This window comes from Mustelus asterias, chromosome 9 (genome assembly GCF_964213995.1).
Source record: "Mustelus asterias chromosome 9, sMusAst1.hap1.1, whole genome shotgun sequence".
Lineage (NCBI taxonomy): Eukaryota > Metazoa > Chordata > Chondrichthyes > Carcharhiniformes > Triakidae > Mustelus > Mustelus asterias.
The window spans coordinates 36506933-36533906 of NC_135809.1; the positions used below are offsets into that span (position 1 = coordinate 36506933).

The following is a 26974-nucleotide window of genomic DNA, read 5'->3' on the forward strand; positions in this document are numbered from 1 at the left end:
AGAGTCAACGGGAAGATGGCGGGGTATCCGTGACAGCAGCAGGAGGAGGAGGAGGTATCCATGGGGACAGGGAGGAGGAAGGGAGTATCTGTGGTACTCGAGGGGGGCAGGGGATGGGTTGTCTGTCCCCTACTTTGGTAAGAGTTTTAACAACACCAGGCTAAGGATCTTTATCCTGGTGTCTTTAGCCTGGTGTTGTTAGAACTCTTACTGTGTTTACCCCAGTCCAACGCCGGCATCTCCACATCCCTACTTTGGTCACAGCTAAGTGATTTTAATCTGCAACAAAATGTAGGATTGATGCCTATGTCCCTTTCATGTTATCGAGATGTAAAAAGTTCACTGCAGACCCAGTTGCTCGGGCGTAACTTAGTCACAGTAAGAGAGAGAATACAACAGGTGATTGAAATGTCATTGTTCCTTTCATTGGAAGCCAGTTGGATTTGACTTAGATTGACCTCTGCCATGTAGAATCTGCTTAGATAAATGAATTATCCTGGAGTTTGTGGTGGACGAGATGGGAAGGGCACAGTAAGTCCAATGCTAGCATCTCCACACAAAATGGGAAAGGGTTGCTGCCTGATTGCTACCTGCCATCCTGCAAGTTCTGTTGGATGGTTGTGGCATTGGTTGCTTTTGAATTTGCCAAGAGTTGTATCCAAGATCATAGTGTGCCGGAGTGAAAATGATATGAAATAAAGTATTATCACGTATTTAACATTAGATTAAATGAACAAGTGGGTGTTGTAATGCATTGAGCAGAGGAAGCCCAATGCTCTATCTACTCTGTTCTTCCAAATATGCCGTGGGTTTCCTTACTGTGATTCAAGGGACAGTAATCTTGTATTGTGTCAGCTTTCCTTGTAGGAATTCAGTGAGCCTTTTTAAAACCTTACCGTGCTTTGCTCTTGACTACTAATAGTAATCTGTTCTGCAATTCTATCAGCATTACTTGCCTTTCTTCCCAGTCCAGTCATCTATATATTTTGTGTAATAAACTGAAGATTGCTAAGTCGAGGATACCTTTTGGAATTGTGAATCTGAAGTTTTGGATATGTTCTTAGGGAAAAGGGAGTTTTGGGCAAGATAAATTCCAGGCCCTAATTGTTGCTGTCTGTCCCTCAATTAGAGGATGACGTCTACTCAGGATCACAAGTTTCTTCCATGGGTCTTCATGTGACTGAATAGGCTGATTCTCTATTTGCGTATACTCCCTCCGAGTGTCTCGGAGGGAGTTGTTGACCCGTTAGAGAAAATCTCCATTACAAGGGAGGAAGTGTTAGGTTTTTTAGGGAACATTAAAATTGACAAAGCCCCAGGGCCTGATGGCATCTATCCTAGACTGCTCAGGGAGACGAGAGATGAAATTTATGGGCCTCTGACGGAAATCTTTGTTGCTTCTTTGGACATAGGTGAGGTCCCTGAGGATTGGAGGATAGCGAATGTGGTCCCGTTGTTTAAGAAGGGTAGCAGGGATAACCCGGGAAATTATAGGTCGGTGAGCTTGACGTCTGTGGTAGGGAAGTTGTTGGAGAGGATTCTTAGAGATAGGATGTACGTGCATTTAGAACGGAACAATCTCATTAGTGACAGACAGCATGGTTTTGTAAGAGGGAGGTCGTGCCGTACAAATTTGGTGGAGTTTTTTGAGGAAGTGATAAAAACGGTTGACGGAGGAAGGGCCGTGGATGTCGTCTATATGGATTTCAGTAAGGCATTTGACAAAGTCCCATATGGCAGGTTGGTTAAGAAGGTTAAGGCTCATGGGATACAAGGAGAAGTGGCTAGATGGGCGGAGAACTGGCTTGGCCACAGGAGACAGAGGGTCGAAGGGTCTTTTTCCGGCTGGAGGTCTGTGACCAGTGGTGTTCCGCAGGGCTCTGTACTGGGACCTCTGCTATTTGTGATATATATAAATGATTTGGAAGAAGGTGTAACTGGTGTTATCAGCAAGTTTACGCATGACATGAAGATGGCTGGACTTGCGGATAGCGATGAGCATTGTCGGGCAATACAGCAGGATATAGATAGGCTGGAAAATTGGGCAGAGAGCTGGCAGATGGAATTTAATCCAGATAAATGCGAAGTGATGCATTTTGGAAGAAATAATGTAGGGAGGAGTTATACAATAAATGGCAGAGCCATCAAGAGAATAGAAACACAGAGGGACCTAGGTGTGCAAGTCCACAAATCCTTGAAGGTGGCAACGCAGGTGGAGAAGGTGGTGAAGAAGGCATATGGTATGCTTGCCTTTATAGGACGGGGTATAGAGTATAAAAGCTGGAGTCTGATGATGCAGCTGTATAGAACGCTGGTTTGGCCACATTTGGAGTACTGCGTCCAGTTCTGGTTGCCACACTACCAGAAGGAAGTGGAGGCATTAGAGAGAGAGTGCAGAGAAGGTTTACCAGGATGTTGCCTGGTATGGAGGGTCTTAGCTATGAGGAGAGATTGGGTAAACTGGGGTTGTTCTCCCTGGAAAGATGGAGAATGAGGGGAGATCTAATAGAGGTGTACAAGATTATGAAGGGGATAGATAGGGTGAACGGTGGGAAGCTTTTTCCCAGATCAGAAGTGACGATCACGAGGGGTCACGGGCTCAAGGTGAGAGGGGCGAAATATAACTCAGATATTAGAGGGATGTTTTTTACACAGAGGGTGGTGGGGGCCTGGAATGCGCTGCCAAGTAGGGGGTGGAGGCAGGCACGCTGACATCGTTTAAGACTTACCTGGATAGTCACATGAGCAGCCTGGGAATGGAGGGATACAACTGATTGGTCTAGTTGGACGAAGGAGCAGCACAGGCTTGGAGGGCCGAAGGGCCTGTTTTCCTGTGCTGTACTGTTCTTTGTTCTTTTATATCTGGGTGCACATTGATCAGGGCATCCCACATCGCCTCGGGGAGGTGATGGCCTAGTGGTATTATCGCTAGACTATTAATCCAGAAACTCAGCTAATGTTCTGGGGACCCGGGTTCGAATCCTGCCACAATGGTGGAATTTGAAGTAAATTAAAAACATCTGGAATTAAGAATCAATTGACCATGAAACCATTGTTGATTATTGGAAAAACCCATCTGGTTCACTAATGTCCCTTTAGGAAAGGAAATCTGCCTAGTCTGGCCTACATGTGACTCCAGAGCCACAGCAATGTGGTTGACTCTCAACTGCCCTCGGGCAATGAATGCTGGCCAGCCAGCAAGGCCCATGTCCCATAAATGAATTTTTAAAAAGTAGTGGGGTCCGGAGTGCAGGGTTAACTCCCTTTTCTTTCCTTCTGTACCACTGCTCTGCCTCCTCATTAAGACGTTGTCTTAAAACACGATACAGCTTGATGGACAAGTTGTCACCATTCTGAAGGATAGTAGCAAGCTCTTCCCAATCATTAATGTCAATGCTACCACACTTCAAGGAGGGCTTTGGGTTGGCTTTGAAGTGTTTTCTTTGTGCTCCCTTGGAATATTGGTCACTTGAGCGTTGAGAAAAGAGGACCTAGCAGGGGGGGATGATTTTCGGCCTTCCAGGCAGAATCCAGTTCATTGAAGTTGATTTTACCACAGTTTTCCATGAATGCTTGTGGAGCTGGCTTCGAGAAGGACATTAACATTTGTTCCACGGCCTTTCATTAAATTCACAGGATGTGACAGAGGTATTGCTGCTGTAATCTTTCGAGCACTCTTACATTTTGTTGATACACAGCCTAGGTCTCACTGCAGTACAGGAGTGTGATGGTGACTATTGCTCTGTACACTTGGACTTCTGTTGACTTGCAGAGGCCTTTGTTGTCAAACATGCTGCTGTAGTTTGTAGAAGGCTGTGCTGGCACAGTTAATCCAGTCTGAAATCACCTCATCAATGGTGACTGTTAGAGAGATGGCCGCCAAATATTCCAAAGTGTCTCCTTCAACATTTCTGGGAGGTGAGTATCTGGCTGACCAGGTGCAAGTTGACATGAGTTTTGTTTTGGCAACATTCAAAGACATGCTGAATTTCCTCTGTGCAGAACTGAAAAGAGTTGCTTGCAAATCTGGTGCAGGGAATGCATAGGAATGGATAATGTAGAGGTACTTCGGTTAACTTTGAAAATGGATTGGATTTAAAATCCTTCCAGCCTGTCCAACCTTGTATCACTTCAACCACTGGTCCCCTGACTTTAGCCTCCTGTGCATGCCAGTTCCCCACCCTCATTTCTCTACTGCATCTTTAGTGCGAGAGATTTCAGTCGTTTTTTGAAACTCCTTCCCAAACCTTTGCACTTCTAGCTTTCACCTCTCTGTTATGTCTAGTAGCTCTTGTACAAAGGACGGAGTGTCTGCTCTCGGGCACTTTTAGGCATTTTACATTGAAAGCATTGAGGTATTAGTGAATGTGTGTACTATAGTGAATGACTATAATGACTGCTGTTCCAAGTAATCACAATAAGAGTTTTAACAACACCAGGTTAAAGTCCAACAGGTTTATTTGGTAGCAAATGCCACTAGCTTTCGGAGCGCTGCTGCTTCGTCAGATGGAGTGGATATCTGCTCACAAATAAGGAATACCAAGTTCCAAGTAATACCTTCTAAGCAATGATGCTTGCAGATATAGATAGTGTCTGGAAACATGATACATGATCTGTAGAAAAAATGAATAATTGGCACTTTAGATGTAGGTCGTTTTAACAAAGTGTGCAAACTCAGCTTAATCCCTCTGTTCTGAATGCTTCCACGTTTTGTTGCTGATTCTGGAACAGACCAAAGATGTGCAGGTAGGTGAATTGGCCATACTAAATTGCCCCTTGGGGGTGTAGGGGGATTACCAGGATAAACACGTGAGGTTACGGGGATAGGGCCTGGGTAGGATTGTTGTTGATGTAGGCTCAATGGGCCGAATGGCTTCCTTCTGCACTGTAGGGGTTCTATGATTTGGCCCTTCATGCCTGTTCTGCCATTCATGGCTGATCTTCTACCTCAACTCCACACTCGTGCATATCCACATATTCCATAGTTCCCTGGGTATCCAAAAATCTGTTGGCCTCAGTCTTAAATATAATTCTGTCTGACGAAAAGAATTCCAATGATTCAGAATCCTTTGACTGAAGCATTTTCTGCTCATAAAAACATAGAAAACTACAGCACAAAACAGGCCCTTCGGCCCCACAAGTTGTGCCGAACATATCTCTACCTTTTAGGCCTACCTATAACCCTCCATCCTATTAAGTCCCATGTACTCATTCCGGAGTCTCTTAAAATACCCTATTGAGTTTGCCTCCACCACCACTGACGGCAGCCGATTCCACTCGCCCACCACCCTCTGTGTGGAAAACTTCCCCCTAACATTTCCCCTGTACCTACCCCCCAGCACCTTAAACCTGTGTCCTCTCGTAGCAGCCATTTCCACCCTGGGAAAAAGCCTCTGAGAGTCTACCCGATCTATGCCTCTCAACATCTTATATACCTCTATTAGGTCTCCTCTCATCCTACGTCTCTCCAAGGAGAAAAGACCGAGCTCCCTCAGTCTATCCTCATAAGGCATGCCACTCAATCCAGGCAACATCCTTGTAAATCTCTTCTGCACCCTTTCAATCTTTTCCACATCCTTCCTGTAATGAGGCGACCAGAACTGAGCACAGTACTCCAAGTGGGGTCTGACGAGGGTCTTATATAGCTGCATCATTATCCCCGGACTCCTAAACTCAATCCCTCGATTGATAAAGGCCAGCACACCATACGCCTTCTTAACCACCTCCTCCACCTGCGGGGCCGATTTTAGAGTCCTATGGACCCGGACCCCAAGGTCCTTCTGATCCTCTACAGTACTGAGTCTTTCCCTTTATATTGTACCTGCCAAAATGGACCACTACACATTTATCTGGGTTGGACCATTGGGACCTCTTTAGGGGCAGGGGTGATCTGTATACAAAAAACGGGTGGAACTTGAATCACACGGGGACCAATATCCTGGCCGGTAGGTTGGCTAAGGTTACTGGGGAGAATTTAAACTAGATAGGTTGGGGGGAGGGGAGCTAGAAGAGTTGACTAGGATCAAGGAACTAATTGATGGGGTGGAGGATGCAGGGGTAAGGGGAATTACAAAATTAATGGTAGAGGAGAGGGTGCAAGTGAATGAAGGCGGTAATTTAGATAAGGGAGTAGAGGGAGAGGGTGTTCGTGACTCATCAAAGCGGGTCCAGATAAAAGCTGGAATAAGGACACTTTGCCTGAATGCACGAAGCATTCGGAACAAGGTAAATGAGTTGATGGTGCAAATCAGCACGAGTGGGTACGATCTAGTGGCCATTACAGAAACGTGGCTGAAAGGTGACCAGGACTGGGAGATGAATATCCAGGGGTATCAGGCGTTTAGGAAGAATAGACAGGAAGGAAAAGGTGGTGGGGTCGCGCTATTAATAAGAGATAATATCAGGGTAGTACTGAGGGATGACATAGGCTCTGAGGAACAAAACGTGGAATCATTATGGGTAGAGATGAGGAATAGTAGAGGGAGAAAGACACTAGTAGGTGTGGTATATAGGCCCCCAAATAATAATGTTGAGGTAGGGAGGGCTATAAACAAGCAGATAAGGGATGCGTGTAAAAACGGAACGGCAATAATCATGGGGGACTTCAACATGCACATTGACTGGCAGACTCAAGTCGGTAAGGGTGGAATGGAGGAAGAGTTCTTAGAATGCTGTCGGGATAGTTTCCTTGAACAGCATGTTACGGAACCGACGAGGGAACGAGCTATTTTGGATCTGGTATTGTGTAACGAGGTAGGTAGAATTAAGGATCTTATTGTGAAGGACCCTCTTGGGTCTAGTGACCACAATATGGTCGAATTTCTGATTCAGATGGAAGAGGAGAAAGTTTGGTCCCAAACCAGTGTCCTCTGTTTGAACAGAGGGAAATATGATAGGATGAGGGATGAATTGGCTAAGGTAGACTGGGAGAGCAGGCTGGCAGGTAGGATAGCTGAGGAACAGTGGAGGATTTTTAAGGAGATCCTTTTCAGTTCTCAGCAAAAATATATTCCAGCAAAAAACAAGGATTGTAAGAAAAGGGAGAACCAGCCGTGGATAACGAAGGAAATAAAGGAGAGTATTAAAATAAAAACAGCTGCGTACAGAGTGGCCAAAAATAGTGGAGAAACAAGTGATTGGGAAAAATTTAAGAAACAACAAAGAGAGACTAAGAAAGCGATAAAGAAAGGAAGGATAGACTATGAAGCTAGGCTAGCAATTAATATAAAAAATGATAGTAAAAGTTTTTATAAATATATAAAAAGGAATAGAGTGGCTAGAGTGAATGTTGGACCCTTGGAGGACGAGAGGGGGGAGTTAATAGTGGGAAATGAGGATATGGCTGAGTCTTTAAATAAGTTTTTTGTGTCGGTCTTCACGGTGGAGGACACAAATAGTTTGCCAAATATTAACGATAGAGGGTTGGCAGCAGGAGAAATACTTAATACAATTAATGTTACCAGAGAGGCAGTGCTGGGTAGACTAATGGGACTGAAGGTGGATAAGTCCCCTGGTCCGGATGGAATGCATCCCAGGGTATTGAAAGAAATGTCAGAGGTAATAGTGGATGCGTTAGTGATTATTTATCAAAACTCGTTGCATTCTGGGGTAGTGCCGGTTGATTGGAAAACGGCTAATGTTACGCCGCTGTTTAAAAAAGGAAGGAGACAAAAGGCGGGTAACTATAGGCCGGTCAGCTTAACGTCTGTAGTAGGGAAAATGCTGGAATCCATTATTAAAGAGGAGATAGCAGGGCATCTGGATAGAAATGGTTCGATCAATCAGACGCAGCATGGATTCATGAGGGGAAAGTCGTGCTTGACGAACATGTTGGATTTTTATGAAGATGTGACTAGGGCGGTTGATGGAGGAGAACCGGTGGATGCGGTGTTTTTGGATTTCCAAAAGGCGTTTGATAAGGTGCCCCATAAAAGGCTGCTGAAGAAGATTAGGGCACACGGAGTTGGGGGTAGTGTGTTAAAGTGGATTGGGGACTGGCTATCCGACAGGAAGCAAAGAGTCGGAATAAATGGGTGTTTTTCCGGTTGGAGGAAGGTAACTAGTGGCGTGCCGCAGGGATCGGTACTCGGGCCGCAACTATTTACCATTTATATAGATGATCTGGAGGAGGGGACGGAGTGTAGGGTAACGAAGTTTGCAGACGACACAAAGATAAGTGGAAAAGTGAATCGTGTGGAGGACGGAGAAGATCTGCAGAGAGATTTGGACAGGCTGAGTGAGTGGGCGAGGATATGGCAAATGGAGTATAACGTTGAGAAATGCGAGGTTATACACTTTGGAGGAAATAATAACAAATGGGATTACTATCTCAATGGAAACAAATTAAAACATGCTACCGTGCAAAGGGACCTGGGGGTCCTTGTGAATGAGACGCAAAAGCCCAGTCTGCAGGTACAACAGGTGATCAAGAAGGCAAATGGGATGTTGGCCTATATTGCGAAGGGGATAGAATATAAAAGCAGGGATGTCTTGATGCACCTGTACAGGGCATTGGTGAGGCCGCAGCTGGAATACTGTGTGCAGTATTGGTCCCCTTATATGAGGAAGGATATATTGGCATTGGAGGGAGTGCAGAGAAGGTTCACCAGGTTGATACCTGAGATGAGGGGTTTGGATTATGAGGAGAGGCTGAGGAGATTGGGTTTGTACTCGTTGGAGTTTAGAAGGATGAGGGGGGATCTTATGGAGACTTATAAGATAATGCGGGGGCTGGATAGGGTAGAAGTGGAGAGATTCTTTCCACTTAGTAAGGAAGTTAAAACTAGAGGACACAGCCTCAAAATAAAGGGGGGTCGGTTTAAGACAGAGTTGAGGAGGAACTTCTTCTCCCAGAGGGTGGTGAATCTCTGGAATTCTCTGCCCACTGAGGTGGTGGAGGCTACCTCGCTGAATATGTTTAAAGCGTGGATGGATGGATTCCTGATCGGTAAGGGAATTAAGGGTTATGGGGATCAGGCGGGTAAGTGGTACTGATCCACGTCAGATCAGCCATGATCTTATTGAATGGCGGGGCAGGCTCGAGGGGCTAGATGGCCTACTCCTGCTCCTATTTCTTATGTTCTTATGTTCTTAAGTCCATCTGTCATTTCTCCGCCCAGTCTTGCATCCTATCTATGTCCCTCTGTAACTTCTGACATCCCTCCAGACTATCCACAACCCCACGAACCTTCATGTCGTCGGCAAACTTACCAACCCATCCCTCCACTTCCTCATCCAGGTCATTTATGAAAATGACAAACAGCAAGGGTCCCAGAACAGATCCCTGGGGCACACCACTGGTGACCGACCTCCAATTAGAAAAAGACCCATCTATACACACTCTCTGCCTCCTTTGGGCAAGCCAGTTCTGGATCCACAGGGCAGCAGCCCCTTGGATCCCATGCCCTCTCACTTTTTCTAGAAGCCTTGCATGGGGGACCTTATCGAACGCCTTGCTAAAATCCATATAAACCACATCTACCGCCTTCCCTTCGTCAATGTGTTTAGTCACATTTTCGAAGAAATCCACCAGGCTCGTAAGGCACGATCTGCCTTTGACAAAACCATGCTGAGTATTCTTGAGCATACTAAACCTCTCTAAATGCTCATAAATCTTGTCCCTCAGGATCTTCTCCATCAGCTTACCAACCACTGAGGTTAGACTCACCGGTCAGACCTGAGTACCAGGTCCAACCAATCGAGACCCTTGTGAATTTTATATTTCTCATTCTTCTAAATTCGAGGGAATTTTAGGCTGGGTTTAATTGAATCTCCTCAGTGGACAGTCCTCTCATTCCAAACGTCAGTGCAGTGAAATTTGTTTGTAAATAAATGTTCAGAAACAAGATTCAAAGTTGTGAAGATAATGATGGGCATTGATACTTGATAGAGTTTGTATTCTGTTCCTTTACAGTGAGCTGACTGGAAATGTCAGCATCCTGGCCAGTCCAGGTAACCGTTAGAAGTAAGAGTCCAAAATGAGCCTAACTACATTCATCTCACTACTTTTGCAATTCCACCCATCTGAAATATCTCAGCATTTTAATTCCCACAGGTCCTATAAGATCCTATAATGTTCTGGCCCCTCATGCTGCAGTGACTTTTCCACTTTATAGTATAATGTGTGCATCATTCCTGCATCATCAGAACAATATTTCAGTCCCTTTTGTCTCTGTCCACTCTCAATCCTGAGTTAGAAATTGCCAAATGTTACTGATAGTGTAGTAGTTTCTGGGCTGATGGGATTTACACCTGGAGGGAAGAATCAGTTTGCACAGGTGCATCTATTTGAACCAGAGCTGTCACTTTGAGTCAGGAGTCAAGTTCTGTCACTGATGTTTTCGTAGTTGACATCAGCCATGCGTTAGTCTGAGTACCAGAACCAAGACAGCTGGGGTCAGCTTCCTTTTCTTTTCTGGAGGCAGATCTACTTTGGGTACTGTGCATTATTATACACGATCATAGATACTAATATGGTACTTAGCCCTTCTCTGCTCCTAGTTTTCTTCCTGCGTACAGATAGCGACCATTCCTAGAATACAGCACTTGCGATACTAGCATCAGAAATATCTGATTTGGTGTTCTCAAATCTCATAATCCATTCCTCTTAACAAAATGTAAGTGTCAGCTTACGTCCAAAGCTGAAGAGCTGGTTTAGGTGTATTGGGCATGCTAAATTCTCCCTCAGTGTACCCGAACAGGCGCCGGGTGTGGCGACTAGGGAATTTCACAGTAATTTCATTGCAGTGTTAATGTAAGCTTGCTTGTGACACTTATAAATAAACTTTAAACTTAAAGCTAGGCTGAGTTGGCAGTACTTTTGCCTCTGACTCAGAAGGTCAAACTCTTTAGGTTATATGACTAGTGTTGATACTGTACAGAATGAGAGAATGCTGCTTTGATGGAAACACTATCTTTCAGATAAGATGTTTGTGGCACTGCTTCAGTGAGTTCTCCAACAATTATTTCTTGTTGACTGTTAGGATCTTGCTGTGTGCTAGTTGTCTGCAGCCCTTGCTAACAAATCGCTAGGGCTCCATTTTGAAAGCAATTCACTGACTGTGAAGCATTCTAGTATGTTTTGAGAATATGAAAAATGTGTTCATAAAGCCAAATTTGTTCATTCTTAAGTCATAGGCTGTTTCTATTATCTGTTTCAGTTATTTTCTGCTGTGGGGCTGGAAGGAAGTGGTTCCTGCTTGTGAAATGATAGAAAGGGTGGCACGGTAACACAGTGGTTAGCACTGCTGCTTCACAGCTCCAGGGACCTGGGTTCGATTCCCGGCTTAGGTCACTGACTGTGTGGAGTTTGCACATTCTCCTTGTGTCTGCGTGGGTTTCCTCTGGGTGCTCCGGTTTCCTCCCACAGTCCAAAGATGTGCGGGTTAGGTCAATTGGCCATGCTAAAATTGTCCCTTAGTGTCCTGAGATGCATAGGTTAGAGGGATTAGCAGGTAAATATGTAGGGATATGGGGGTAGGGTGGGATTATGGTCGGTGCAGACTCGATGGGCCCAATGGCCTCTTTCTGCACTGTAGGGTTTCTATGATTCTATGATTGTTTGGTAATAAATATTTTTACTTTTTATAGGTCCTTTTTTATTTAAAAGTTAATGTTCCATGAATAGATTTTCAAAAGAATTTTTAGCAAAGGTTAGTTCACAGAATCTTGCAATTTAATGGATTCTTCATTGCAGAAAATTGTTTGAATTGAGCACATCTGTTTTCAGCTGGGCTAACCATGGGAATATTACTTCACTCCAGTTTGGTTTGAACCCCTGACACAGCATTGAAATGATCTTAAACTCCCAAATGACATTCTCTGCAACTCTGACCATGATGCACTATCTCTTCCCATCCTTCTCAGCCTGTTTGCAACCTTTTTCCATTCTTAACTATCCAGTGCTAGCCATCAAATCTTTTGCAATGGATTCTCTTCATCATCCTGTACCATTAATTCTGGAGCCCCATGATTGCGGCTTGGTCCGTTCCTATTTTTCATCTGCATGTGGTCTCTTGGCAACATCAAAAATACAATATCAAATACCACGTGAACACTGATGGTACCTAAGTTTGCCGTGTTACACCTATCTCGGTCTCTCGACTGTGTTGTTGCTGCACTGTCTGTTATCGAATCTTGGATGAGACAAAGTTTTCTCCAATTGAACCTTGAGGCAGGAGTCTTGGTTCCAACCTTCAGTTTTGTTAAATTAAAAGCAAATAAAAGCAAAATATTGTGGATGTTGGAAAATCTGAAATAAAACAAAATGCTGGATAAACTTAGAAGGTCTGCCAGCATCTGTGGAGAGAAGCACGTGTTTTAAGTCATTCTACAGAATATCAAATTTGTTCCCCAGCCATTGATTTGGCCCTCCTCTTGGACCAATGTCTCAGGTTGAATCATATAGCTCACACTCTCAATCTGTGCTTCTGATGGTGATCCTTGCTATTACCAGTATCACCTATTTCCATATCTGTAATATTGCCTGTTTCTACTCCTGCCTCAGTTCATCTGCTGCTGAAACCCACAACTATGCTTTTGTCACCAACCGACTTGACCATTCCAATGCTGCCCTAGCAGTGTTCTCATCTTCCATCCTCTAAACTTGGGCTCATCAAAGTAAAAGTGCAAATGCAGCTCAAAACTAAGCTGAACTGCTGGCTAAATTCTAAATTTAAAGTCACACTTTCATCCTGGGACTTCAATTCTTCTGTGCTGCATAACTACAAGTGAGCAAAAGGGTGGAGATAGGGAGAAATGTTAATGTATGATACAGCCCCCAACAGAGAAATTCTGACGTTTCTCACAGATTAGAATAGTCATCCAATGTGAAAACTGTTAATCAACAATCCGAGGATCTGAGTTAGAAATCTTACATTTATTCAGATCCATTTGTAGGATTTTTAGGCGAAAAATAAATCTCTCTGAAATTGAGATGTGGCCGTTGTTAGCTTCAACCTGTGTTCAGTGAAGTGCTGTGAAACTGCAGTGTGAATTGACCAACATGCTCTGCTCTCATGATAATTGACATCCTTCTCCACAGGTAACATTGTTGAATGGTGTCTGCCACATGAAGTGGATTTAGAAGGGGTGGAATTTAAATCCATGGCCAGTGGATCTCACAGAATAAACTCTGATTTTGTGTAAGTAATTTTCCCAATGGCTTTTTCAAAACTCGTTCAGGTTTGGAAAGGACTAATTCTAACTTGTATGGTGTCATCAATCGATTTCAATAAAATGTAATTGAGTGCATAAATTGTTCAAATTTGAGTTTAAAAATCCCCCCCAGCAGAAAGAGTTCTGAATTTGTGCAAAAGCAAAGTATTGTGGGATGCTGGAAGTCTGAGGGGATACTGGATTTCTGCTGTTAACTTGGCTTGGCAGCTGGAGAGGGCATTTTTGACTATAAAACGGCATAGTCAGTTATTGATATTAACCATGGTTTGTCATTATATAAAGGACTAACTGAAAACATGGGTTAAATTCTCACCAGAGCAGCTTCAAAATTTTAATGCCGTTTATATAAAAAAAAACCTGGAAATAGAAGACTGGCATTTAAAAGTGCCCCTGAAGGTTCCAGATTGCCATAATAACCTATCTGGTTCACTCATGATCACGAGGGCAGACAATGAGCTTTTCTTACCTGATTGTCTGTGTCTCTATACGCACACTAGCGTGGTTTAAGATGCATTGGTGATGGATGCTAAATATTGCACTTGCCCAGTTCAGCCAATTCACAAGAGTGAATGGAGAAACTGGTCTTCCATTGGTAGAGGGAGCAATTTGAGGATATGCATTGAGTGTCACGCAAAAAAAATTCTGATGGTGCAACATTAAGTCATTGACTGACGTGCAGTGTTCACTTCCAGCACCTTTGTACCACTAAACTGTAAGCCATATCATCATACTCTTGGTTGTATAGTAACAGCAGAATTGGTTATTAGCTTGTAGACTGATCTTATAATTGCATTTAATACTAATATTTGCTCTTTAGCCTTCTCCCCAAGAGGTTGACATTGATTTAAGGCTGCTGTGATACTTGGCACAAGAGGCCATTATTCATTTTAATCTTAAAATTAGAGCTGGAGCATCTGGGTTGATGTCAAAGCATTTCTTCAAACAAATGGTATGAAAATCTGGCACACTCTGCTGTTTAAAATACAGACACGAGGTCAATTGAAAATTTCAAAACTCAGATGGATGGGTTTTTGTTAGGGAAGAGTACACTGAGTTATGGAACCAAGTTGAGTATGTGGAGTTAAGAAGCTATAATTTCTCTGAATTGTGGAATAGACTCCTGGGATGAATCACCTACTAAGAGATCCACTTCATGTTTGATAGATTAGAGCAGTTATTACAATTCATTTCAAAACTCCTTCCTTTTGAATGATAGAATCTTAATTCACCGAAGGAAGCCATTTGGTCTATCCTCCCTGTGCTGATTCTTTGAAAGTACAGTCATGTTTAGTCGCAGATCCTTGCTAATTGTAACCCTACAAGTTCCTACCCCTCAAGAGTCTGTCTGATTCCCTTTTTTAAAAAAAATAATTTTGGAATTGGCTACCACTACCTTTTTAGGTAGAGCATTCCAGATTCCTGCCACTCTGAAGACATTGCAGTTTATCTCCCTTCTAAATCTTTTGGCATATGGTTTTAAATCTGTGTTCCCTAGTTATTGACCCCTTCAACCCTATAAAAACGTTCATCTCTATTTACCCTACCAACACTTCTCTTCTAGAAAACTTCTATTAATTCATCTCTGTTCAAAAGAGAGCGTACCAAACTTTTTCAAGCTCCTCATAACTGAAATCACTCATCTCTGGTGACTTCCTCGTAAACTGCACCCTTTCCTTTCCAAGGTCTTGCATCTTTCCTGAAGTGTGATGCACGAATTATCTACAATATTCCAATTAAAACCTAACTTTTAGTTTTAAAGGTCTAGCATGATTTATTTGCTATTATGTTCTACGCTTCTATTTATAAACTCATGTAACCCCAACACATTTTTTACCACTCTTAACTTGCCTGCCACTGGATTGATGTATATCAGCACCGATGTCTCTGCTCATTTGCACTTTTCAAAATCATGCCATTTCTAGTTAATACTCATAGTATATTGATTTCCTTCCCTGCTGAATATTGGTGAATCACTTGGTTTTATTTTACCTAAACTGATAGTTACCATGGTCACCAAAACTGAGACTAGCACTATATTACAAATTGAATTTAAATTCCGCCAGCTGGAGATTTGAACCCTTGTTCCCAGGGCATTAGCCTGAACCCTGGGTGACTTGTCTGGTGACATTGCCACAATGCCACCATCTTCTCCGAACGCCTTCCATTATTGTGTTGGTTTTCTGTTTCTCTCTCCACAAATGCTGCTCGACCTGCTGAGTATTTCCAGCATTTTGTTCTAATTTCAGATTTCCAGCATCCGCAGTATTTTGTTTTTGTCCATTGACGTTCCCCATCTACTATAGGTGCTTCCTCAAATAATTAATTTAGGTTTATTAGACATGATCTGCCCTTTAAAAATCTACACTGGTTATCTCTAACCATCTCAAATTCCTCCAAGTGATCAATCACTCTCTCCTTAATTTTGGATTACCATAACCTTGCCGCAACAGATGTTAGACTAGCAGGTCCATAGTTTCTTGCTTTTTTTCCTACCTCTCTCACCTTTCTTAAATAATAAAGTTACATTTGCAATTTTTCAATCTGAAGGAACAATTTCTGATTCAAGAACACTAAAATATTATGGCGAAAGCATCTGTAATTTGCTCTTTTAAAACCGTCAAATGCTCAAGGTTTAGTGTCATTATTTTTTCAAATACTTTGAAGGCTGACACAAAGTAATTATTTAAAAGAAGTCTGCCATTTTTTAATTTTCATTTGCAGTATTATCCAATCTGTTTTTAAAAGACTCACATTGCCCATGGCAATTTTACAATGTAATTGTAAAATTATTTTGTGTTAATCTTTATCTCTAGCAAGTTTCTTTTTGTATTCCCCTCTCCAGCTCTCTCTCTTTTTTTGTTTGCCTTTGCTGGGCTTTCAATCTCCCCCAGTCCCTTTTAGTTTTTTTTTAGCTCTCATCTGATCAACAATGGCTGTTTTATTTGGTAAATAGAGTTCTTGCCCTTAGGGATATATATACCAATCCTAAATTAAGATAAATTATATTATGAATGCCTCCCACTGTTCATCTGTAGATTTATCCAACATCAGGTTTAATCCATTTGCTGTTATCAGTCTCTGTCTCATCCCATTTAAGTTGGCTTGAACAATTTTAGAATCTTAATTTTAGAATCTTAATTTTAGAATCTTAAAAGCTATTAGATTTCTTTCTTTCAAACCTAATATTGAATCTGATCATTTAATGATCACTATTAGATAAATTTCCCCTTACAGTTTAGGTTATTTATTAAGTTCGTCTCATTACTCAACTAAATCTAATGATCCTGATTAGTTAGAGTCAGCTGGACGTCAAATATCATCCCAACATTGCACAACATTAAGGTCAGTCAGATAGAACCACCAGGTGAATGTGTTGGGCTAGAGTGAAGGGTTTTTATTGGGATGGATTCACCCTTGCCAGTGCCAAGCTTTAAAACATTCTGATTCATCTATAGATTTAATGTTAGACAGGACAGTGGGAGTCATAGAGTTAAGTGGTGTTGAACATGTGTGCTTTGTGAATTTAGCTGAAAATATTTTTCATGAATGTTTTATTCCTGCTGTAACTGTTTTGATAAAGTTTCCAATATATTGTGTTCAATTTTTAATAAGGAAAGCATGGAATTGCTCTCAGCCCCTAAATTTGAAATAGACTGCACAAAAAACTTGGAAGGGGCAGGACAAGTTTGAGAAGGCAGTTAAACAACAAATCAGATTGCTGGCATTAGTAAAGGTACTAAAAACAAGGACGCTATGCTAAACCTTAAACACTGTTGAGGCCTCAGCTTGAGCATTTGCTCAATTTTGGGCACTGCTATTTCGTCATGAATATTGAATCAGGCTTGATAAGTAATCTCAAAACTAAGGGAATATTTATCTGGCAGTTTATGTTACATGATTGAAGTCAATGTTAGGATTGAAAGAAAGAAATGTAACAGCTACTAAGGTTCTACATTTGTTAAGGCCAGGGCATGTGAAGGCCTTGGAGAGAGCGCAGAAGAGATTTACTAGAATAGTACCGGAGTTGAGGGATTTCGATTATGTGGCAAGATCAGAAAACTGACATGGTTCTACCTAGAATAGAGAAGGTTAAGAGGCAATTTGATAAAGCTGTTGGAAATCATGAGACTTGTTTTTAGAGTAAATAACAAGAAACTATTTCCAGCAGCAGAAGTGCTGATAATCAGAGATCAATTTGAGGTGGTTGATGAAAGAACCAGACATGCTATGAGGGAGCATTCTCTTACATAAGTGGTTATGTTTTGAACTATACAATTTAAAAATGTTGTGCAAACAGATTCAATAGTGACATCCGTGGGCAGCACGGTAGCACAGTGGTTAGCACTGCTGCTTCACAGCTCCAGGGTCCCGGGTTCGATTCCCGGCTCGGGTCACTGTCTGTGTGGAGTTTGCACATTCTCCTCGTGTTTGCGTGGGTTTCCTCCGGGTGCTCCGGTTTCCTCCCACAGTCCAAAGATGTGCGGGTTAGGTTGATTGGCCAGGTTAAAATTGCCCCTGAGATGCGTAGGTTAGAGGGATTAGCGGGTAAATATGTGGGGGTAGGGCCTGGGTGGGATTGTGGTCGGTGCAGACTCGATGGGCCGAATGGCCTCCTTCTGCACTGTAGGGTTTCTATGATGATTCTATGATTCTTTGTTTTTCTTCTTTCACGGGATGTGGGTGTCGCTGGTTAGGCCAGTATTTCTTGTCCATCCCTAATTGCCCTTGAGAAGGTGACAGTGAGCCATCGTCTTGAGATGCTGAAGCCTATGTGGTGTGGTATGCCCACAGTGTTGTTTGTATGGAATTCAGGATTTTGACCGGACAACAGTAAAGGAATGGCAATATAGTTCCCACTCAGAGTGGTGTGTGGCTTGGAAGGGAACTTACAGTGGTGGTGTTCCCATGCATTTGTCCTTGTAGGTGGTCACGGTCATGTGTTTGGAAGGTACTGTCAAAGGATCCTTGGTGAGTTCCTGCAGTGCATCTTGTAGATGGTACACATTGCTGCCACTGTGTGTCAGTTGTGGAAGGAGTGAATGTTTCAGGTGGTAGATAGGGTGCCAATCAGGTGGGCTACTTTGCCCTTGATGGTGTTAAGCTACTTGAGTGTTGTTGGATCTGCACTTGTGTGCAGAATTCCTAGCCTCTCCTGGTTTTGTAGCCACAGTATTTCTCTTTCTTTAATGTTCATTTATGAGATGTGGGCGTCACTGGCTAGGCCAGCATATATTTATATTGCCCGTTCCTAGTGCCCATGAGAAGGTGATGGTGAGCTGACTTCTTGAACGACTGCAGTCCCTGAGATGTAGCTACACCCACACTGCCGTTAGGGATTTCCAGGATTATGACCCAGTGACAGTGAAGGAATGGTGATATATTCCCAAGTCAGGATGGTGAGAGGCCTGGGAGTGGTTATTGCCTAGCGTGAATGTTGTTTGCCACTTATCCTAAGCCTGAATGTTGTCCAGGTGCTGTTGCATTTGGATAAGGACTATTTCAGTATCTGATGAGTCATGAATGTTGCTGAACATTGTCCAATCAGCTAACATTCCCACTTCTGAGTTTATGATAGAGGAATGGTCATTGATGTAGCAGTTGAAGATGATTGGACCTGGAGTGATGTCCTGGAACTGCGACGATGACCCTCCAAAAACTACAGCCACCTTCCTCTGTGCTGGTATGACTCCAATCAGCAGAGTGCTTTACCCTGGCTTTAATTTTGCTAGGCCTTCTTGATGTAACATTTGCTCCAATGCTGCCTTGATGTCAAGAGCAGTTATTCTTGCCTCGCCTCTTGAGTTCCACTCTTTTGTCCTTGTTGGGACCAAACTGTAATGAAATCAGGAGCTGAGGGGTCCTAGCACAATCCAAGCTTAATGTCCGTGAGCAGGTCATTGCTGATTAAGTGCCGCTTGATAGCATTGTTGATGACTCTTGCCATCACTTTGCTGACAAGCAAAGTAGAACATTGCCAGTGTTGTACTGGAACAGCAACGTAGCTAACTCTGGAACATAAGTCTTAATTAAGTACTGTCACTGGAATATTTTCAGTGTCTATGACCTTTGTAGTATCCTGTACCTAGAGCTATTTGTTGATGTCACCTGTGTTATAGCTTCATCAGTTTGACACCTCTTTTTCATGTGCTCCTGCTGTTGCTCCTGGTATGCACTCCTGCACTCTTCATTGAACCAGGATTGATCCCCCCCCGACTTGTTGGTATTGGTAGAGTAGAGGATATGCCCGGCCATGAGGTTACAGATTGTTGGTGAATACAATTCTGCTGCTAATTGCCCACAACACCTTATGTGTGCCCAGAGTTTAGTTGCTAGATTTGTTAAAAAATCTATCCCATTTAGCACATCCCATTCAAGAGAATTGAATAAATACTTGAAAGGTAAAAAATTATAGGGCTATGGGGAAAGAGCATGGGAGTGGAACAGTTCAACAGTGGATAGTTCAATAGTTCTACCATAGAGCTGGCACGATGAGTCAGTTGTCTCCTTCTGTGCCACATCATCCACCCTCATATCAGTGTGACAAAAATGAAGCATCTGTGTCTACAATCGATCTTTGTCTTGCGTTTGATCACTGTACGCATGGGATTAAATACTACGTCGACACTCGCATACCTAACAGATGGCCTGCAGCAAACTGGCATGATATTTGAGTTTGGTTTACATCACACATCAGCCTGGTAATTTTTGATCCTCTGGGGAGGGTAGTTGAAAATTTGCACTGTCAGTACTTCTGTTCACTTATCCATTCACTCTTTAATAATTCTGTTTGGCAGTTTGTAACCTGAGCCATGATTCTAGTGAAGTGTTTAATATACTATCTTTTTGGAAGTGAAGAAAGTTCGTGAGGGCAAATGAAATAACCAATAACTAAAAGACAATGGCTGGAATTCTCCCAAAACATTCTTAAGTGTTGAATTCGTCTGAAAACTGGAGTAATTCACGCAGGTTTTTTCAGTGGGAGTTCAGAGCGGAATCTCCCACACTCTGTGCACTGCAGAGGTCACAACATGTATATCGTTAAAAATCAGTGGGTGGGGCCTATTCCCGCTGGAGAGGCCGGCAGCATTCCGCTGAGCGGGCCACTGCACATGCGCCAATCTGTCAAAGCCGAGCACAGTAGCCCCTCACTGCTGGCCTCCTGATTGCTGTCTAGCGGGTCCGCAGACTTCAGTCCCAGGCCCACTAATTACATTGAAATGATATTAAAATGACTATTTAAATGGTCTTTGCGCCTCCCCGGTGCAGAGCTGACGCTGCAGCGCTCCGGCGCTGGGAGCCACTATTGTGCGGGAATGCTTGCGTGACTTGGCTGACGCAAGAATCTCCCGGTCTGTTGCGCTAAAAAATTAACGCAGCGGGATGGGAGAATCACCCCCACCATAGCTAGGATTTTTTGATATCTCACTTGGATGCAAGTTGGATTGGACAGGTCAGGTGCACCGTTGGGGTCATGGGGAGCAAGGCATTTTGTAGGGGGGAGGACAAAGACTCTGAACCGGAGGGAAAATATCAAAGTTCAAAACCTAACCTACCCATAATAAGATAGAAGAAAATGGTGATTGTAACTTCAGTTTAATTGATTGGGTTATGCTTTTTCTAAATGTAATGTTAAAAGAATCATCACAAAATCTCAAGGTTCCTGAGGGAAATAAGGGTCGAAATTGTGGAGGCACTTTTAATTCTTCTTAGATACGCAGATGGTGTGGGTGGACTGGAGAATTGCAAATATTTCACCCTTACTTAGAAACAGGTTGAGGATAAGCTTAGCAACCACAGGTGAGGCATTTTAACTTTGTTGGTGGGAAAGTTTTTAGAAAAGATAACCTGGCACAAAATTAACAGTCATTTGGACAAGGGTGCATTGACAAAGCCAGTGTGGATTTGCTAAAGGCAAATCATGTTTAATTAACTTGATTACATTTTTTGATAAGGTTGGCGAAGTTAATGTGATTGTGTGTATGAACTTGCAATAGATGTTTAATGTGCTATTTAACAGGTTAGCAAAGTTGAGGTTCCTGGAATAAAAGGAGTAGTGATGGCATGGATGCAAGTTGGATGAGAAGGTATGCAGTGGAGTTCACAAGAAGTCAATACTAGGGCCACAGCATTTCTTGATAAATATTAATCACCAAATGGCAAAATTTCTAAATATGCACATGTCACAAAACTTGGAAGCATTAACTGTGAGGAAAATTGTGCTAGAATTTAAGAGGGTGTGGAGAGACTGACAGAATGGACAGGCAATGTGATACATTTTGGTCGGAAAAAAAACCAGGAGAAGCTATATAAAATAAAGGATACAATTCTGAAGGGGTGTACAAATCACTGAAGGTGGTAGTGGAAGTTCAGAGAGTGGTTAAAAAGACATATGTGATCATGAGCTTTATAAATAGGCACATAGAGTATAAGAGTTAGGGGTTTATGATGATCCTTCATAAAACACTAGTTTGACCTCAACTGGAGTATTGCATATCATTCTGAGTGCCACATTATAGAAAGGATTTGAATGTTGTCGCGAGGGTACAGGAAAGATTTCCAAGACTGGTTCTGGGGTTAAGCACTTCAGTTACAAGGTTAGACTGGAGTAACTAGGATTTTTCTGGTTAGAAAAGAGAATGAACAAGAGCAGATTTAATAGAGGTGTTCGAAATCATGAGAGGTCTAGACAGAGTCGATAAGGATATCTGTTCCCATTGCTGGAGGTATGAGAACCAGAGGACACGGATTTAAGGTGATTGGCAAAAAAAACCCAAAGTTAACATGAGAAAACATCTTTTGTACACAGCGAGTGATTAGGATCTGGAATGCACTGCCTGAAAGGATGATGGAGGTAGATTCAATTGTGGCTTTCAATGGGGAATTGGATACACAAGAACACAAGAAATAGAAGCAGGAATAGGCAAGCAGGAATAGGCCACCAGGCCCTTCACGTCTGTCCCGCCATTCAATATGATCATGGCTGATCGGTACCAGCCTCAATTCCTTTTCTGTGCCATTTCCCCATAGCCCTCTATTCCTCCATCTATCAAATATTTATCTACCTCCACTTTAAATATTTCTAATGATCCAGCCTCCACCACCTTTTGGGGCAGAGAATTCCAAAGATTCACCACCTTCTATGAGAAGAGATTTCTATGCACCTTTATCTTGTAGCTGTGTCCCTTTGTTTGAGACTCTCTCCATCTACCCTGTCAAGCCCCCTCAGGATCTTGTATGTTTGAATAAGGTCATCCCTTACTCTTCCAAACTTCAAGGAATACCGACCCAGACTATTTACTCTCTCTCGATAGGATAATCCTCTCATCCCAGGAATTAGCTTGGTGAATCTCCTTTGGACTGTTCCAGTGTTACTATATCCTTTTTTAGGTAAGGGAAGCAAAATTCTACATAGTATTCCAAGTGAGATGAGGCCTCACCAACACCCTGTACAATTGCAACAAAACCTCTATTTTTAAACTCGAACCCCTTTTCAATAAAGGCCAAAATGCCATTTGCTTTTTACTATGCTTTTTATGTTCTATGCACACCAGGATGGTAGGGAGTGGGATAGCTTGATCTTGGTTTCAGATGAAGGTCGGCACAACATCGTGGGCCGAAGGGCCTGTTCTGTGCTGTAATGTTCTATGTTCTACTTGTTGGACCTGTCTGTTAGCTTTTTGTGATTCATGCACTAGAACACTCAGGTCCCTCTTTACTTCACTTACCTGCAGTCTCTCTCCATTCAAATAATCTGTCTTTTGATTCCTCCTACCAAAGGACATGACCTCAGACTTCCCCATATTAAACTCCATTTGTCAACTTTTCACCCAGTCACCCAATCTATCTGTATCCCGTTGCAGAATCACAATATCCTCATCACAACATGCCCTTCCACCTACCTTGGTATCATCAGAAAATTTGGATACCTTACATTCTATTCCTTTTTCCAGGTCATTAATGTGGGCAATTGCAGCCAAAAACTGATCCCTACGGTACTCCGCTAGTTACATCTTTCCATCCTGGAAAGGACTCATTTATTCCAACTCTGTTTCTTACGTGCCAGCTAGTTTTCAATCCATGTCAACACACCACCTCCAATTCCTTGGGGTTTTTACTTCATGCACCAGCCTCTTATGTGGCACCTTGTCAAATGCCTTTTGGAAATCTAAATACTCCACATCTACAGGTTCCTCTCTATCTACTCTCCCCATTGCAACTCAAAGAATTCGAGCAAATTTGTCAAACGTGATTTACCTTTCATAAACCATGTTGACTAGGTTTGATTATATACAGCTTTCCTAAATGATTATTTATTTCCTCATTGATTATTGATTCCAGCGACTTGCTAATATTATATGTTAAACTAACTGGCCTACAATTCGCTGCCTTTCGCCTTTCTCCCTTTTTGAATAAGGGCGTAACATTGGCTATTTTTCAATCTTTTGGAATTAGCGAGTTATGAAAAATTTCAACAAATGGGCTCACAATCTCTGCAGCCACTTCCATTAATACCCTAACGTGCAGTTCATTGGGTCCTGGGAACTTGTCCATCTTTAGTTTCTCTCATGCTCTATCACTTGTTACTGGGATTTTTCTAAGTTCTTCCATGTGATTTGAAATCAGCCCATCTGTTATCTTAGTGATATTTGCAATGTCTTCCACAGTGAACACTGATGCAAAAAATGTATTTAGCATAGCCGCCATTTCTTTGTTTGATATCAATTCACCCGCCTCATTCAGTCAAGTCCCGCATTTGCCCACTTCCTATTTATGTATCCATAGAAACTCTCACTGTTTTACAGTGTTTTTGTGCTGCATGCAAGTTTTTTTCTCAAAATTCATCATCTCCCTTCTAATGAACTTTTTAGTCTTTTGCTGCTGGATCCTAAAAACTTCCCAGTTCTCTGGTCTACCACTCTCCCTTGCTACTTTGTATATCCTGCTTTTCAATTTAACATTATCCTTGACCTCCTTTGTTAATCATGGATTTTGTCTCTTTCTTGTGAAATACCTCTTTTTGATTGGGATAAACTCCTGTTGAGCATTTTGGAATAGCTGTTTGAATATCTGCTACTGCTCATCTACTGACTTGTATCTTAGCTTGTTTACCCAGTTCACCTTGGACAACTTCTCCCTCATACCATTATATTTACCCTTCTTTATGTTGAAGACACTGGTTATGGACCTATGGTGTTCACCCTCAAACTTTATCTGACTTCTATCATATTGTGATTACTACCCCCTAGGAGATTTTAACTACAAGATCCGTTATTAATCCTTCTTCATAAATAAAACCAAATCCAAAATAGCCAGTTCTGGGTAGATTCCACAATGTACTGCTCTAAAAAGCACTCCCTGATGCACTCCAGAAATTTTTCTTCTCGGTCACTCTTAGAACATAAGAACTAGGAGCAGGAGTAGGCCATGTGGCCCCTCGAGCCTGCTCCGCCATTCAACAAGATCATGGCTGATCTTTTTGTGGACTCAGTTCCACTTGCCCGTCCGCACACCATAACCCTTAATTCCTTTACTCTTCAAAAATTTATCTATCTTTGCCTTAAAAACATTCAATGAGGTAGCCTCAACTGCTTCACTGGGCAGGGAATTCCACAGATTCACAACCCTTTGTGTGAAGAAGTTCCTCCTCAACTCAGTCCTAAGAACAAAGAACAGTACAGCACAGGAAACAGGCCCTTCGGCCCTCCAAGCCTGTGCCGCTCCTTGGTCCAACTAGACCAATCGTTTGTATCCCTCCATTCCCAGGCTGCTCATGTGACTATCCAGGTAAGTCTTAAACGATGTCAGCGTGCCTGCCTCCACCACCCTACTTGGCAGCGCATTCCAGGCCCCCACCACCCTCTGTGTAAAAAACGTCCCTCTGATATCTGAGTTATACTTCGCCCCTCTCACCTTGAGCCCGTGACCCCTCGTGATCGTCACCTCCGACCTGGGAAAAAGCTTCCCACTGTTCACCCTATCTATACCCTTCATAATCTTGTACACCTCTATTAGATCTCCCCTCATTCTCCGTCTTTCCAGGGAGAACAACCCCAGTCTACCCAATCTCTACTCATAGCTAAGACCCTCCATACCAGGCAACATCCTGGTAAACCTTCTCTGCACTCTCTCTAACGCCTCCACGTCCTTCTGGTAGTGCGGCGACCAGAACTGGACGCAGTACTCCAAATGTGGCCTAACCAGCGTTCTATACAGCTGCATCATCAGACTCCAGCTTTTATACTCTATACCCCGTCCTATCGCGAGGGGTCACGGGCTCAAGCTGAGAGGGGCGAAGTATAACTCAGACATCAGAGGGACGTTTTTTACACAGAGGGTGGTGGGGGCCTGGAATGCGCTGCCAAGTAGGGTGGTGGAGGCAGGCACGCTGACATCGTTTAAGACTTACCTGGATAGTCACATGAGCAGCCTGGGAATGGAGGGATACAAAGGATTGGTCGAGTTGGACCAATGAGCGGCACAGGCTTGGAGGGCCGAAGGGCCTGTTTCCTGTGCTGTACTGTTCTTTGTTCTTTGTTGTTCTATAAAGGCAAGCATACCATATGCCGCCTTCACCACCTTCTCCACCTGTGTTGCCACCTTCAAGGATTTGTGGACTTGCACACCTAGGTCCCTCTGTGTTTCTATACTCCTGGTGACTCTGCCATTTATTGTATAACTCCTCCCTACATTATTTCTTCCAAAATGCATCACTTCGCATTTATCCGGATTAAACTCCATCTGCCACCTCTCCGCCCAATTTTCCAGCCTATCTATATCCTGCTGTATTGCCCGACAATGCTCTTCGCTATCCGCAAGTCCAGCCATCTTCGTGTCATCCGCAAACTTGCTGATTACACCAGTTACACCTTCTTCCAAATCATTTATATATATCACAAATAGCAGAGGTCCCAGTACAGAGCCCTGCAGAACACCACTGGTCACAGACCTCCAGCCGGAAAAAGACCTTTCGACCACTACCCTCTGTCTCCTATGGCCAAGCCAGTTCTCCACCCATCTAGCCACTTCTCCTTGTATCCCATGAGCCTTAACCTTCTTAACCAACCTGCCATGTGGGACTTTGTCAAATGCCTTACTGAAATCCATATAGACGACATCCACGGCCCTTCCTTCATCAACCGTTTTTGTCACTTCCTCAAAAAACTCCACCAAATTTGTAAGGCACGACCTCCCTCTTACAAAACCATGCTGTCTGTCACTAATGAGATTGTTCCGTTCTAAATGCACATACATCCTGTCTCTAAGAATCCTCTCCAACAACTTCCCTACCACGGACGTCAAGCTCACCGGCCTATAATTTCCTGGGTTATCCCTGCTACCCTTCTTAAACAACGGGACCACATTCGCTATCCTCCAATCCTCAGGGACCTCACCCGTGTCCAAAGAAGCGACAAAGATTTCCGTCAGAGGCCCAGCAATTTCATCTCTCGTCTTCCTGAGCAGTCGAGGATAGATGCCATCAGGCACTGGGGCTTTGTCAGTTTTAATGTTCCCTAAAAAACCTAACACTTCCTCTCTTGTAATGGAGATTTTCTCTAACGGGTCAACACCTCCCTCCGAGACACTCCCGGTTAACACGCCCCTCTCCTTCGTGAATACCGATGCAAAGTATTCATTTAGGATCTCCCCTATTCCCTTGGGTTCTAAGCATAATTCCCCTCCTTTGTCCCTGAGAGGTCCAATTTTCTCCCTGACAACTCTTTTGTTCCTAACGTATGAATAGAATGCCTTGGGATTCTCCTTAATCCTGCCTGCCAAGAACATCTCGTGACCTCTTTTT

At 43.0% G+C, this 26974-nt stretch overlaps 1 protein-coding gene across 2 annotated transcripts in view; it reads left to right on the forward strand.

Moving 5' to 3' along the window:
- Window positions 1-26974, forward strand: part of dennd11 (DENN domain containing 11) — a 40492-nt gene that overhangs the window by 394 nt on the left and 13124 nt on the right. For both annotated transcript variants that reach the window (XM_078219968.1, XM_078219969.1), the window contains exon 2: window positions 13043-13142. In XM_078219968.1, coding sequence (XP_078076094.1) covers window positions 13043-13142 — 100 coding nt within the window. The remainder of the gene's footprint in view (window positions 1-13042; window positions 13143-26974) is intronic.